Source organism: Meleagris gallopavo, chromosome Z (genome assembly GCF_905368555.1).
Source record: "Meleagris gallopavo chromosome Z, MGAL_WU_HG_1.1, whole genome shotgun sequence".
Classification (NCBI taxonomy): domain Eukaryota; kingdom Metazoa; phylum Chordata; class Aves; order Galliformes; family Phasianidae; genus Meleagris; species Meleagris gallopavo.
In genome coordinates, this window is record NC_139435.1 from 29,044,786 (window position 1) to 29,061,686 (window position 16,901).

General features: G+C 32.7%; 1 protein-coding gene across 12 annotated transcripts in view; it reads right to left on the reverse strand.

Annotated features, from left to right (window-relative positions):
* PTPRD (protein tyrosine phosphatase receptor type D) overlaps positions 1-16,901 on the reverse strand; it is a 1,190,026-nt gene that overhangs the window by 81,239 nt on the left and 1,091,886 nt on the right. For all 12 annotated transcript variants that reach the window (XM_085214154.1, XM_085214153.1, XM_085214152.1 and 9 more), the window contains 3 exons: positions 15,306-15,515; positions 13,279-13,439; positions 7,272-7,384 (listed from right to left, as the gene is read on the reverse strand). In XM_085214154.1, the coding sequence (XP_085070280.1) occupies positions 7,272-7,384; positions 13,279-13,439; positions 15,306-15,515 (484 nt within the window). The remainder of the gene's footprint in view (positions 1-7,271; positions 7,385-13,278; positions 13,440-15,305; positions 15,516-16,901) is intronic.

Below are 16,901 nucleotides of genomic sequence, written 5' to 3' on the forward strand. Positions count from 1 at the left end.
AACGGTCACTGAAGACAAAATCAGACATCAGACAGTTAGAACTTCAAAAATGTTTTCACTAGTAGCAGATTGTAGAAGCAGGGGTTGTACAGGATAGCTGGACACACGTACTGACTGCACTAGTACCTTAAAATACGCTTTATCTATAACCCCATTTATCAACCCCCGAAAGTACCTACAATCTACTTCAGGTGTAAACATCTTTGTCTACTGATGAAGATACTAAGTAAAAAATAAAACTAAGAGCTGGGAAACAGAGATAGATATAGGTGAGGAAGGGAGTATAGGGATAGCAAGGCAAAAGAAGGACAGAAGAGATGTGGGGCCAACTAGCATAATCTGCCAGCTGAAGATCTGATAGCAAAAATTTTTGAACAGCATTGTTTCAGTGTGTGTGTCTCCATGACCCTCATCCAACTGGTTTCATTCTTCTCCTTGTGCTTAATTGAAGTGAGTTTTTAATTGCTTGTGGAAAATCAGAGCTGGCTAGAAAAAATAAACTAGTGAACCCCAGAATCTCTTGAAATTACAAAAGGAAAACAGTGATGACTCAAGGGGGCTCAAGCTGGAAGCCATGTTGCACAATGTCATTTGCTTTGTCACCGTGAATTTCAAGAACATGCCTAAGACAGTTAACTTGCATTTCCTATAACATAGCTGAAAACGACCATGTGATTACAACACAGTCACACTATAGCTTGTTTCTCTCTCTCTCTCTCTCTCTCCCTCTCTCTCTCTCTCTTTCTCTCTCTCTCTTTCTTTCTTCTTCTTTTCTTTGTTTCTTTGACATTTCAAGCAAAATACTAATATTGTCCAGCAACACTGACCCTATCTGACTCTATAAACATATATTTTTGTATTACCTTCATAGTGCATATGGGATGCTGAAACAGTGTTTAAAGTAGACATAAAAACAATTTGCCAGTCAACTAACAAAACAGAATATTCATCTCTTGAGGAGATTTATTAGAAATTTCAGTTAACAAATCAGCCTATAATGAATCATTTGAATCAGTTCAGATTGTCTCCCATTTTCTTTGAAATTTCACTTATTCTCAGAAGAGTGTGGGTGACAGATATCTAACAGTTAACTCACTGATCCAGATCAAGCACCCCTATGGAAAATATGTCAGTGAAAAGGCACAAGAGAACTCTAGATTGATCCAGAAATGGAGGTGGACTGATGTACATCTAAAACAGTGCTTGAACAGAGAAAATAATAGAGACAAAGATGTTTAGACCTTTTCGAGCGAATCGTGGGAGAGAGTTATTATCATATAAGGACTGAGTGGTAGTTTGGCTAGAGAGGGAGGACACAGAGCCAATCAGGGAGGCGTAGGGGACTGAATTACTGCTCAAAGCTGCAAAAAGTAAAAGCCAATTGGAAATGGGAAACAAATTAGTAACAGTAGTAGATAACCATAATCAGTCAATCTTGTACATACAGGCACTTGAGACATGCACAAAACAGAGTCTGGAAACTCAACTAAGGTGTTTAGAGGTCCAATTACCCTATAATAAATATAAAGGACATAAAACCAAAAAGAAGAGACTTATTGTATACATGATGAACCTGACTAAAACACCAGCATCAAAAATATCAACAATTAGTATTCTGTGACAAATTTTTTCTTTTTCTTTTTCTTTTTTTTTTTTAAAAAAAAAAAAGATGCTGATTATCCAGTACTTTTAAACTGTTCTTATTTATGTGCTCCTCCACATGCCAGCTAACATTCCTAAAGGGAGAACTCATATTAAACATTTTGTGCAAATTGAAACTTGATGTAAAAACTTCTTTATAAGGAAATAAAAATACTTAACACTTCTGAAACTTGATAATTTTGACTACATATAAGCCCCCTTTCTCCAGGATTTACTTTAGGCAGTTACATTTAAGCACTTTTGAACTTGCTTCAAATAATATAAGAAGTATACTCTACTAAGATGCTAAAAGTAATTATTTTCTTAAAAAGACCTGCTAGAAATCTTTTGTTATGTAATCAGTCTGTGAATCATAACAAGCATCGTAATAGAATATGTTATGAATGAACATGTTAAGATCTCATGTAGAAGCACAAGGCTCCTACTCAACCTGACTCAAAACCCAACCCAAAGCACAGGTAAACACATTTATTTTTGTGGCTAAAAATAAGAAAATACACTTATTTTCTGACACTTTTTCACATAAATCAACATGTGCTACAAAAACACAAAGGATTTCAGACAAAATACAGTTAAATTTCAACAGGTTTTGTGACATGCTATTAAATCAAAAGAAACACCATGCCAAATCCATGCTTTAAAACTTCCCTTAAAGTAAGAAATTAGGAGAAAGAAACACTGAAAAAAAGATTAATAGGAAAAAAAAAATACATGCAAAACACAGTTGAAATTGTATTTATAATAAGCGTTTATTTGCAGACTTGGTAGAAAACTGTTAAATTCAATTGATCTTACACAGCCTAGTAAAGTAGCCCACTACAACAATTAAATTAAAATGTATGTTTAAATTACTGTGTATAAATATCTTCTAATTAATCTGTGGTAAGCATAAAACTAAGAAACATGGGGTACCATGTGTGCCACAATATTAAACGAGAGCTGGGAAAGTAAGGTCAGAATTTACCTGCAATCTTTATCCAATCATTATATTTGCACAGTGCAATTCTTTACCTGACTGAAACAAGTGGATGTTTTGGCCTTGACAATAGCGTATTAAATTAGGATTTTGTGTTATTGTCAATGTTTTATACTAAGGGCTTTTAAAAACGTCTCTGGAACATACTTAGTTATAAATCTGGACATATATGTTGACATGCCCACAATAAATAAGAAATTATTTAAAAAAGGAAATATTGTGACCATCTGCTAGAGTACAGAACGCTATTCAGATGAAATGAAAATAGGATATACTATTTTCAGAGATATTTCTTTATGAAATGTATTATATTAAAAACCTAAATCAAATTATCACTTTTGTATTTTAAATGCTCATTTATTACATACTCATTTTTATTCATTTACAAAGATGCAGTCCCACATACGAATCTACATTAAAATGTTGTCCCATTACAGAAAGAGGAAGGAATCAGTAATGGTTGATACTTTCTATTATCAGAAAAATAAAAACATATGTAAAATTGGGACATAGAAAATTGAAAAGATGAAAGATGGCCCTGATTTTGGTAGGAATTTGCTATCCGTGAAAATCTACCCAGGATGCCTTTCTTATATTATTCAAATCACTATTACTTTAAATTTTCTGTTAACTCAGAGTGATCTTACATACAGAACTAAACTTACAAGCTCTGGAGAAATATGTTATCTGCAATAACTGTTTTAAAATAGTTACACATGTGCATATAATACTGCAAAAGGAAGCCATTTTTATTCCACAATAATTCTAAGGTGGCTAAACTATTCTGTAACAAAAGTAATTCCTCTTGTGTACCAGACTTAGACTTGCCAAAATCCCTTGGGTATCAAAGTGGAACATCCCATTCTTAGTGAGCTATAAAAGCTCTCTACAGTGAGAAATAGTCGGAAAAGTCCTCAGACCCTGACCTGGAAATTGCTTGGCTCATTAGACTGTTGCAAGATCACTGGCTAATACCCAAAGAAAAAAAAATAATTGGAGAGCAGCAGAATCTTAAACCCCACCTTCCAGTTAAGCAGATTTTTATTACCTCTAGGTTAGATAGCAAACAATTGAGAAGTCAGAAAAGTTGGATTCTTTTGCATGCTGAACCTAAATCTCACTTAAGGTGCTTAAATCCTTCATTTGAGACAAGTTCACACATGTATAAAATGCATGTTGGATAGTTCATTGTGAGGAAGCTATTCCCATTTGGTTTTGCCAGGAAGAAAAACATCAGTTCTTTTTTCAGCTTATCACCTTGTCATGACAAACAGAAATTCTGTACGAAAAAACATGGGAAAGAACTTTCTTCCTAGAAGAAGTGACTAAAATCACAGAATCACAGAATTGTAGGGGTTGGAAGGGACCTCTAGAGATCATCGAGACCAACCCGCCTGCCAAAGAAAAACCAGAAAAGAAAACCAGACATCACTTTTTCCATTTTTGTTACTTGTACTTTTTTCCTATGGAATTCAAAGACTAAGAGATTAATGAACATTTAGTTACCAAATTAAAAAGCAGAATCTTCAATTTGGGGCTGCAATTATTTTATTTTATTTTTTTCTTGTATTTCAAAGTATCTTATTTAGTTCATAAGAGATAATGAGATAATTGTTTAATTGGCATCCAATTAAGTAAATTACTTATAAGCGTGACACATATTGCACTTAAATGAGAAGAAAAAACAGCCATTTTTCAGGAACTAATCAATTCATTTCTTTGGCTGATTGGCAGATTGAAGTCTTTCCCCAAGCCTCAGGTCTCTCATAACCCACTCAAACTATTTAACATCAATTATTCTCCTTTGTATAAAGCTGCTCTTCCTGATCTGATGGAACCCTTTGTGAGGGCTTAATTATTACCTCTTCTCTATCTTTACTTTCCTACGTGGCATAAAGAGTTGAAATTTTTGCACCTGGATGATGATGTTAATCCCGTATTTTGTGGAAACTTGTAGATGGGAAGAATGTGACTTTCCCTCCGCTACTTTAGTTACAGAAGAATAACTGACTCATAAATGAAATCCCTTGTGCAGCTGAGAGATTGACTATTTTCATGTTTACTCAAAGAAAACTTGGCACAGATGTGACCCACTCACTTGCATATGGACTTATCTGAAAATATATATTTTTTTGGATTACACATATGGATATGGGATATTGTTCTCAGATGTAGAACTGTGGGCTATTCCAAGTGTCAAGACAAAATGTCAGGTTTTTGTTTTGTTTTGTTTTCTGTGGAGTTGCTTCACCTACTGAGTAGTAAAGTCAGAAACAAATTTTACCCTTCATGGACAAAGTAAGATAGGAAAAACCTCAGGCATGTAAAAGATCAGAGAGAAATGTAATTTCTTATTGACAAGAACGGGACAAGAAAAAGTGATAAGAAAGCAAGATATTTTCTGTGCTGGTAGTTTATAATGTGTATTTTTATTGTCTTCATGTTGAAGTAACAATTTTATTACCAGTACAATGTAAGTGTTGCCAAAATCACTGTGAGGATATCATTGAAGATACAATACTTCTTTCTGATAATTTCTTTCAAATAGCCATGCATAACTAATTGTGATGAAAGTATTTTGCACAAGAAGTTAGAATTTCAAAATTAACACAGCAAGGGATTAATTTTTGAATTATTTTGGTAGTTGAATCTCATTTTCTCTTCCTTGAAAAAAAATTATGATTTCCAGGATTTTCAAAAAGAGCTTGTTTAAAAGTCTTCTACAGCCCTGACTTTTATAGGATTGTCTCATTCTCTCCCACAGAGAGTGTTTCTCCCAATGAGAACTGACAATCTAAATGTGCCAACATAATTTATATGTTCTTCCGTAGTATCTCTTCACATCATGGATTCATCATAAACTTTTCTGTTTCTGTCTTTGATTTCTTTATTACAAGCAACTGGTGCACCTGAAAAGCTTCGAGAAAAATGTGGATACTTACACAAGTCAAATAAATAGATAATAATAAAAATAGTCATGTCGAATCATCAATCCTGATGCAAAAACAACAAATCTAGTGTCCTAAACCTACAACCTTTCTGCATTTCCTCTACATTTGCCTTGGGAAAGATTTGTCCTACATGTTACTTCATAGTGTTAGTGTTTGGAGCTGGATAAACATTCCAGAAGTATCTAACTATCTAAGTTAAATTCAGGAAGATTTAAATAGAATTGTATCCTAGTGCAAATTAAGTGAAATTCTGTTTCTGCTAGCATAGAAACTGTGGATTGGCTTCACTGCAGCTACAATCTCATACCAAGAACAAGGTAATTATGAAGTGTTACACAGCAAGATAAATCTTCTGAGATAGGATCCTGGTATTTGGTTGCAGAATGCAGAATATCATAATGGCTTGATCTGTGTCTATGTTTCTTAGGAAAAAAATATAATTTGATTTCTATATTATATACTTCTTTCTTTCTTTCTTTCTTTCTTTCTTTCTGGTAATTGAATCCTCCATTTTGTGAAAAAAGATTTAGAGCAAAGAAAGAGACCTCCTAACAGAAATGGACTTCAGTTGTTCTGCTTAACTAGCTTCATAGGAAACTGCTAGGTTCCCAAATAAACTAGAGTGCTGCAAGGAAAAGTATACTTCTCTCCAGTTCTTTTTTGATCAGTGAGGTGCCTCTGCTGCTAAAAAGCATTTATGTACATTTACTGTACCAGAACAAATTAAGGAAAAGCTAAGGCAAGCCTCAGAATACTTAGTTTTCTACCTCTGCCATACATTTGCACTGTGGATGTTGTGTCTTTAGACCCAGTTTCAGTGTTCTGACAAACATAATTATCAGGAAGGTTCTGTAAGTAATTAGCAACAGATCAGGACTGCATGCAATCATATTGCTAACAGAAATCTGCTGGCATACAACATGGTCAAAATTAAGGTAATTTTGAAAACAAAATATCTATTCATAAAACAGTAATAAAAATTAAATACTATTTTAAGTATTTCTCTTGTGTTTCTTGACTACTAAACCAAAAAGTATTTAGAAAAACAATGCTTAATAAATATAAGTATAAATGGCTAATAAAATATTTGAGTGTGTTACTTCTACCTTTCAGAATCGCTGTCATGTTATTTCACTTTTTGATCCATCCTAACATAGCTTGATTTTAAAAGAACGGACCATTCCTATAGATAATCTGTCTTATCTGTATTATATATTTACAGCGTACAAAAATATTAAGGGATATTGATGGATTACTTGATAATGCAACAGGTAAGAGGGAAGCTTATTTACAAAAAAAAAAAAAAAAAAAAAAAAAACTAACAAAAAAAAACCCCAACATATATACAAACAATCATATAACTGCATAGTTAATAAACAAAGAGATGTGCATTTACTAATAATTTTCTAATGCTCTTAGGTTTACCTTGTAATTTCAGTACATCCACACAACATACATGACCTGTGAATCTTTTCTACAGAACAATAACTAGAATTTAGGCTTTTTCTTTAAATATAGAAATTAAAGAACAATCTCCAAATCTATCATAGAAATACATTGGAAGAAAACTTATAAGTAGTCAAAATACACATATTTTAAACAACCATTCTGTTTTGTAATAGTGTAACTAATCAGAGTCTGTGAACACAGAGCTCTCTCAGTAACATATTACTACCTCTCACCTGGAGTTTGAAAATTAAGGCGTCGCAGCTCCACAGGGTCTGTAGGATGGTGAGAGGGGACTTCCTTGCTGTTGGGTATGCTGCTCTTTCTAGAATCAGATTCAGCCCTCTTCCTGCATGGAGAAGGTGAAAAAACGTATATAAGAATGAGGTGTTAAGTAGACAAATACAAGTGTCTGAGTCTTTAATCATTAAATTATAAAACGTGAGATGCATTCTGAAAGTTTTTGATCCATGCAAAAATAAAATAATTTTGCATAGTGGGCAGGGCAACTAGAATTTACAATGGCAAAACAAATTTAAATATAGAAATGTTAAAGGGAAATGTCTGGGGTACTCTGCCCTAAACCTATCCTCTAGATTGTTATCCAGGGCACCAGAATAATTATCTGTTATGAGACATATCACTAAATGTAAAAGATTTCATACAGCATCTATTTTAAAACCTAACTTGTTGCACCTTTATTAAAAAGTTACTTTGTCTTCAGCGTGTAATTAAAAATTTACTATCGTTGAATACTTCATCTCTGTACTGCCTATAAAATAATCTGCATTCTTCTGGCACTTTCAAGATGACAGAGAATAAATACAGAAGACACCTGGTCCTTTCATGTTTTAGGAAGTAAGAATCTGTTCTATTGAACTGCATTTGACTCCATGTATCTGATCACACATACTTATTCAAGGTTGAGATTCTACCCGAATGTTTCTGATCAAGTTAGGACTTTCAGTGAAATTTTAGTATTCTTGTCAATCTTTCTAAAACAATCTGGGAAAAAAAGAATTAAAAAAAGAAACATCTACGCTTCCATTTCTCTTGAGAGAAGTAGCATCCATAGATGCTCTGAGTCTTATTGTTCAGTTAAAATGGACTCCTGTCACTTGAGGATATTATTTTCTGCTGCAAAATATAGAGAACTGCATTTCATTAAAAAATATCTAATTGTTTGCATTTTCACTCAGGAATCTGGAAATTTAACGGTGAATTTCTAGTGTAATCCCTCTTCCCTAATCCTCTGAATTTCTGAATGAAAAAGCAAATTGGCTGAAATTCTTCATGAAATTTAAAAGGAATAGAATAGAAATAGCAGCAAATAACTGCTTTTCTGAAAACAGAACTTACATGATTCTAAGGTTTTCTATAGCTAAATCTTTTCTAGGTTTCTAGCATTTAGTCTAATGCATCACCACTCTATTTTTTTTTGCTTTCTGTTTTCCGACTCACTCACAATGTGGCAATGCTAAATCTGTTATTATTCTTTTATTATTTTCTTGCTAAAAAATATAAAACCTTAACACTTGTATAAACTTCTCTTAAATAAAAAAAATGCAGCTTTAAATCTGATTCCCGAAAAAAAAAGTAGAGGATGACCATTCAAAATTTCTTTTGTTTTTACTTCTCATTCTGACTATCATAAAGCAGCACAATGTTCTAGTGTTTTTTTTTGTTATTGTTTTGTTTTTGTTTGTTTGTTTGTTTTCTTTTCAAATAAAGATAAAGAAAGGCTGCTTTCCATTTTTGAGGAGTATTTTTACCTTTATTTCCTACTTCTGAAGTCTAGGGATCAGTGGTACTGTCCAGAGACAACCTTCCATTTGCAAGTGAGTTCTAGGCAGCACAATTTCTCATTCATGTATGAGAAGCACTAGAATTTCTTCTGATCAGATACATGAGTATTTTCAACAGCCACACACTTAGGACCCTTCTATCTTTTGTATCTTATCGGATTATACAAAGAGATAATAACTATTTCAGTTGGAAAAAAGTCCAATCAGGACAAATTCTCTCACAGCACCATTTTCACTGGTATAGGCATATCAGCACCTAATCTATGTATAAATACTATGAAGTTCTTTAGGACAACTCACACTACAACTACAAAAACACATTCATTCAGCAGCTGCTGAATGTTACATATAACAGCGCTGTTTTAATTTAATGAAAACACAAATAAAAGCATATGTGCATTATGCATCTGTGCTATTTCATTAAAATATACCTGATGTAGACAAAAAAAAAAAAACAAACACAAATCAAATAGTGGTGAGTGTAGGAAATATGCTAAGTGTTGTAAAAATGTAAAATATCTTGCTACTGCCTTCATATTAATACACTACTGTCTATATTCATTAAGATTGACAGATGCTGTTTTACATCATTATTATGATAACTTTTTTTTTCCTTTTCTCTGTCTTTTCAGCTACCCTATTTATAGGTTAAATGAAAGGTAATTATTGTTCAGTTCTCACCTGTCAGGTTTACTACTCCATTTCAATGCAGCAAAGAGGAGAGAAAAGGCTAAATGTTGGTTTACCATCAGCAAACAGCTTAAGCATGGCAACAGGAAGTACAAGAAATTTTGACACACAGTAAAGTCATATAACTAACTCAAAAAATGAAATGACAGTTTGGGAATCAAAGAATAAATAGAAGATGCAGGTGAAATCAAAAAGAGAATCTTTTGTTGAAAAAAAAAAGTATGGTTTAGGCATTGTTTGCAATGTAATTCCACACTGAACTTTGAAATACTGGAGAATGGATGCTTAATTCAAGCTATAATAAATAGCATTACATAGATAAATGAAGTGTCCCTAACACATCATTCTTTTCTCTTAAAGAGAACAGGGAGACAAGAGGAGGGAGGACAGAGAGGAGAAAACAGGTTGGTGGGGGATATGGGAGAAAAAGAAGAAAGAGAAGGAAGAAGAAGGATAGAAAGGAAAGAAACAAACAAGGTTAAATACATAAGATTGTCTCACACTAGAGAAAAAAAAAAAAGAGGGAAACAAAATCTTCAAAACCACAAACACAAGTAATAAAATAACAAGAAAATATTTTAATGATACCTTGAAAAGGAAGATAATCATAAACATTTATCCCATGAAGCATTACACTCTTTTTCAGATTTGAAAAAGCTGGAGTCACAAGTTCAAAAGTGAATTGGAAGGATTTACTGTATGTTTGCCTAAGCTATATGGTGCAGCAGTGTAGTGCATTATCAAAACGAGCTTGGGATACTTCATCTGAAATAACAGTCCTTGTAACAAGCATGTATTACTTCTAGACAACTTAGTCTACACCATCTCTACATCTACATCAATTAAGCGTTTTCTTTTGTTCAAGATTTTGTGTATAAACCTTATTATTTTGCATTTTTACTCCATGTTTGAACCAGCAAAAGAACATATTTTCTTGAGGGCAACATTATGACCAAAAAGAAAACGATTAGTTAATGTACATAGATTCTTAAATCTGATTGCTTAGATTTAAGGCTAACAGATTAAAGACATACTGTCAAATAATTTTCTCACCTATGACCACTGTACCATTCTTACAATGCCAGAGAATATTCAGCTTTTCTCTGGCCAAGCCAGTTCAATTTGCAGATATATCAACTCCAGAAAGACAGGAAATTAAATGACAACTTGATAAAAAGCTTTTTTTTTTTTTTTTACTGTGAGATTAGTGAAACAATAGAACAGGTTGCTCACAGAGTTTAAGGAATTTCCATCCTTAGAGATACTGCAACTCTCTTGGAAAAGCCTCTCCAAAAATGCTGTAACTGAGGCATGGCCATGGACTGTCTTGAAGGTATGCCCCTATGGTTTTGTGAATCTGTGAGCATTTCTGCACACAGAACATTAATCAGCTGCTGTTATGTTGTATATTATATTGCAGCTACATCCAATGAGAACAAAAGGTATTTTTCAGTGATTTCTCCATCTATTACTGTAAAGTATTAAGTTGCTATGAATGCTGTGAACGTTTGGTTTTATTGTGATACATGATCCAAAAATTATTCTAAGCAATATCTTTTTGTTGAACTCTGAAGAAGTGTAAATGCAGAAGTAACTTTTATACAAGCTGACAAATAAATAATAAAGACTTCACTTATGCACTCCTAGTCTTTGGGCATCTAAAATTTGCTTCACAGTAAGTAGGCAAATTATTCACACTATGTGAGATATCATTTGCTTTAAATGAACGCAAGACGTCCCCCTTAAAATGATTCTTTTTAAAAATTTTAGTCAGCATTGCTCTCTGACTGAAATTAAAATGAGAAAGCAATATTGAAAATCACAAAATTCCAAGTCTTTTCAGAATGGTTCTACAGGCAAAGGGAATTAAACACAATTCATCATTATTTTAGTTACAATTCTTTGCACTTCAAAAGATATCATCTTCTTCACAATAACATACCTCTTTAAAGATTTTTCAGACAATTTAATCGATTAGACCTATTGTCCTTTGTTTTTCTTTCTATCCCTTAGACTTATTACATTGGACTCTGGTCATTCTCCCTTTCCAAAATTTCTTTCTTTTTTTTTTTTTTTTAAAAAGAAGAAAAAAGTTAAAATGTGTTGATTTTTATAAAACCTGATAAGAAATATCTTGCTAGGTATTTTAACATCAGAAGAAGCTGATATGAATTAAAAAAAAATAATATTTTTTTAATAATCTACCAGTTTAATTTACTAATATTGTTTTCAGCTTAGTGATTCATATGTCTTGTTATACTGAAGCATTATAAAGACTCATCTGTAATTAAAAATGTTTCTTGTTTAATCTAATGAAAACTTAAAATATTATGACTATTTTGTCATTTAATTCTATTAAAAAAATTCTTTAATTATTTTCATGAGGCTATCTTCTCTAGATCAAATGCTAAACCTCCACTGTGAAGTGTTATTCCTGCACTGAAACGTTATTGCATGCCACTCAACCTGCCTCCCTGCAAAACTCTGATATAGATTTTACAGATACACTTAAAAAAAAAAATCTATGTTCTTATTTACTCTATCCATTCCTTCTGCTAAATGAAGCAATTCAGATTTGTTAGCATGTCTCTATGTTCTCCTTACATATTACTTCAGAATTTCATGTCTCATACTTAGACTGTCTTCAATAATAAAAATCTAAAGGATCTTCTAATAAAAAAAGGAATTTTTGCCACTGAACTGTTTTTTAATTTGTTTGTTTATTTAATGTTTAACGGAGAATTTTCCTTTTGAAAACCTGAAGCCATCACTCTATATGCAAATTCAGAGCATTTGACACGATACGCTTAGATCAGAAAACCATACATGTTAGCAGAATTTAAATATTTATAAGAAGCCATTCATTTCAGGCACCATAGCCATTAGATTTAGGAGACTTACTGCACCTATGGAAATTATCTCCTGTGCACCCCACCACCTGTCAAACAACATCTTTTTAGTATTTCCCAAACTCCGCCCTATCAATATTTTTAAAAAATGTACTAGGAACAATATATAAGTACTAAAATCTACTTTGTCCTTTTGAGTTACTATCTTGATCTGTTTGAACTCACACTGTAAAAAATTGCTAAGTATAAATTAAGGTATCATGCAGTTTTCATGTAGTAAATTCTAAGCTTAAAGAAAGTCCTTTGAGTAATAGCAAACTACGCCTGTGTTATGCACAGTGGAAGAAGTGAAGTTTGATCTGACTGTAGGACTAGTAGAAAACAGCTACTGATGTTTCTTTAATCTCTCAGTTCAGAGATTCAAATTCATAATGTACTGCCAAATTAAGGTCAACTGTCAGAAGTGAAAATTGAAATTACTTGAGCAAAGATGAAAATCATAATCATAACATCATCCTGAATGCAACCCCTAATGGATTACTATCACACTTCTAAAATTATGTTTTAAAAAGTCAAATGTGTGAATCTGTATTTATTTATACGCGAGAACATATTTTCTTTACAAATGTGCAAAACTGAACTAAAAATTTAAATGCAGAAATGATAATAATGTGTCATTGGCAGAAAAAAAATGTACTCACATAGCTGTAACGACTGGAAACTTTCAATCAGAAATCTAAAATATCTGCAGTGTTCTGGGACTCAATAAATATAGTTATATCTTGACATAATGACAGTTAAAATTGTAGTACAAATAATGTAGTGTGGAATACTACAATAAAATAATCAACACAGCAGAAAGGTACACACATGGTAAGAAAACTAAAAGGTAACCTTACCTTTTATAAAGAAGTATTGCTATAACAATACAGATGATAAATACCACTGCAAGAACTGGTCCTACAACCCAGATCAAGCCTTCTTCCTCATCTGTAATTGGTTGGGGATCGAGATCCATGGACACAACTGGATCAGAGTATGGACTGGTTGCATACATAGTCTATACAAATAAATAAATCCTTCTTAACAATAAAGGCATTCATTTAAAATACTAGCCCAGATCTAAAGTAAACATACACAAAGTAGTAATGCAATGAACTTAGCAATGAAAAGCTGCTATTTTTATTCAAGCTAGGCAGTTCATAAACTTGCAATCTGAATGCTGTGTTGTTGTTACATCTTTATTTTGTGCTTTACATATGGTCTGCTAAAAAATGAGGTAACAGTATAGTCCTTCACATAACACTCTGTAGAAGTATTCTGAAAGGTACACAAGGTGTTATGAAAAGAGATATATTTTACCTTTCATTTGGCCTTGTTTCCTGCTACAAGAGCTAGAAGAGCATCTGAGTTCAAGGTGAGAGATGGCTAGCACCAGCAATGCAGAGACACTTACGCTAGCTGGTAAACATGACAACAACGTTCATTTATTCTCTTTTGCCAAACGTGACACCAAACATCAAAGGTCTGTGATCTCTTTCCAGAAACTAGGGTATCTGTATGTTTCATTCCCTCAACAGCTGAGCTAGTTGAGACATTTTCTCTGCCTCAGTGTTCTCAAAACATACCCAAACTAACAAAAACAAAAACAAAACAAAAACAAAAAGAGAAAACAACAACAACAACAAAACAAAATAAAAAAAACCCACATCCTATCTTGCTATGGTAAGAAACACTTTGTATTTAGCCTCTGCATTTGGAGCAGGCAGAAAAAGGCTTCAGGGGGACTGTAGTTCGAGCATTTATTGATGATTCTCCAATATTTAAACTGGATTTGTTTTGCCATTAAACCTCACAAAAAAAAGCTGCATAGTAACTCTGTTTAGAACCTACTAGATGCAGCATCATAAGAATTTTCTGTCTAACAATCTCTGTCAAAGAGTGAAAAGAAAACTTTTGATTTACATCAGAACATCCCGTGGATACTTATTTTATTTTCAAATAAAGCAATGTATCCAAAAGTATACAAATTGAAACAACTTCTTCATAGTGTATAATTTGGTAAACTCAAAATCAAATAGCAATTGTAAGATTGCACACTGGAAGCATCTGACTAGAATCCAGATTACTAGCATGGTAGTTCAAGTGACTGAGCCAGAAAATGTACATGTCAGATATAGGAACGAATTAGAAAGAGACCATGTTACACAGTGTACACTAAAGTCTTAACGAGCAGTTAACGAAACAGTTCTGTTTGTCTCCTTCTGTTCTCTTCATGCATTTCTCTTCCTTGCTTTCTCTTCCTCCCTTTCTCTTCCTCTCATTGTCTCTCTATTTTCCCATATATTACACACCTATTAACTCAAGCATAAATGGAAATAAGTACAAAACAAATTACATCAAGAGAGGTGACAGCTTATTATTCAGCTCTCCTCAGAATTTTTCCTTGAATTATTTTCTTACTTTCTAGCAATTGACTGATAAAGCTGTTAGGAAATTACTGTAATTCAAAACAGTAGCTGTGCATGTCTCCAGTTCAACTTATCTTTCAAAGAATCCTACATATCCAATAACACTATTCAATTGTAGTCCTAGGTCAGCTAACAAACTCTTTCTCAAAGACACTGAAAAAGATACAGCTGTAAAGTTCATGCCTCAGAACCAGTGCCAGTGAACTCAAATAGCAGAACATTTAATTTGAAAAGGATTAAAGCACAGCTAATAAAAGGTGATCCTTAGCTTTCAGTTACACACTGAAGTAACACACCAAGGTGCATACAACATAATTAAATTCAAAGACTTAAATGGAAATCAGCACATAAACATTAACTTTAGACATACACCTTAAAAACTCAAGCAAGCACTGAAGAAATGTGTTACTGATTGGGGAAGGTAATTTTGGGACTGAAATTAGTTATTAACTTACAGATTCTGAGTGCTCCATTACAGCCAACACAAAGAAAACATATTCTTGACCAGTTTGCAGTTGTTTATTCTCAAAGCCACCATAATGCTTCTTATCCCCCAGTGTGAACTCCGTAGGAAGAACTTCAAAGTGAGCTGCAATATACGGCTTTAATTCAGCTTCCCTCCCAAAACGAATGCTTCTGCGTTTCCTAGCTATCTCTTTAAGCAGCTTTACAAAAAAGGAAAGGGGAAAAAAAAAGAGAGAGAGAGAAAGCATTAAAAGAAAGATACATGTAAGGTAACTTTTTATCAATGTAATGAGAAAATTTAATGCATTTAACATATTTAATGCAACTACAAAAAAGCAGTTAATCTACATTACATCAGGTCATGTCAGTACCACTAAACGGTACTGAAATTGCAAAATTTTCCTTGTTAAAATACTATTTAGCAAAGGTATTACCCATACTATAAACACAGGAAAATTAAATTATTTTTCAGTGTCTGATATTTTTGTATTCCAGGTAAATACATAAACAAATAAAAATATAAATATAATAGAATAATATGTGTTTTTTTTTTTTCTGAAGAGAGATATATGCATACATTCTTTTCATATATACATACATGAAGTTAGTCAATGAATAATGTTTTTGTCATCCACATAAGTTTAAAATGTACTTTCTTATTTTCTTTATGATACAATAAAACTACGTCATATGATGTGATTATTTAAAAGCTGCTAATAAAAAATCCAAAGCTTAAAATATCCCGATTATTGGAATTAATTTATACTACCTATTTTAACTTTTTCTGATAACTCTGAAATACAGATTATTCAGTGTACTAGCACTTGTAATGATATACCATAAAAAAAAGATGTTGACACCTTTTATTTAATAATAATTATTTTTCTCTCATTTCTCTCATAGTTGTTAAGATCACTGAACACTTTAGAAATACTGAATTCTACAAAATGTCAGCTTTTCAATCTAGTTAATAAATAGCAAGTGAGATGCAGAAACATGTGGGAAGGGATTCATAAAAATATCTTCCATCTCAAATCTGAAACTGTCATTTTTTTGTTCAAAAGAACCAGAAATCATGTGCTTCATGATATGTTCAACCTACAGTGGTTTAGTGATAAGAATAAATAGCAGGACCTATGAATCCTAAGATCTCTTTTCTGCTGCTTAGCTAGAAAAAATTATCTACAAACTCACCCTACACAACTACACTTCAGATTTTAACTGCATATTTTGCCTTTCAAAATGTCACTTTTCGTTGTCACCTTGAATATTTGTACTGATTAACAAATTTAGAAAGCACATTACCACACTAGCAGTAATATTAAATAGTAGGCTCAAATCTGTAAAACAGATACTAATTAATGATGGAACAGAACCTCAACTGTTATAATCCACTGATGAGTTACTTATTAAATCAAACAAATGCTTATTCAATACCTTTTATCACTACAGATATAAGGGCATTCAACAAATATTAATCTGATTAGATTATGAGAAGCCTGAACTTTTCCTGGATGATAGGGGATGACTTCTAAAGTTCACTAAACTGTTCTACCCATTTTTCACTTATGAAATTTATGCAATGT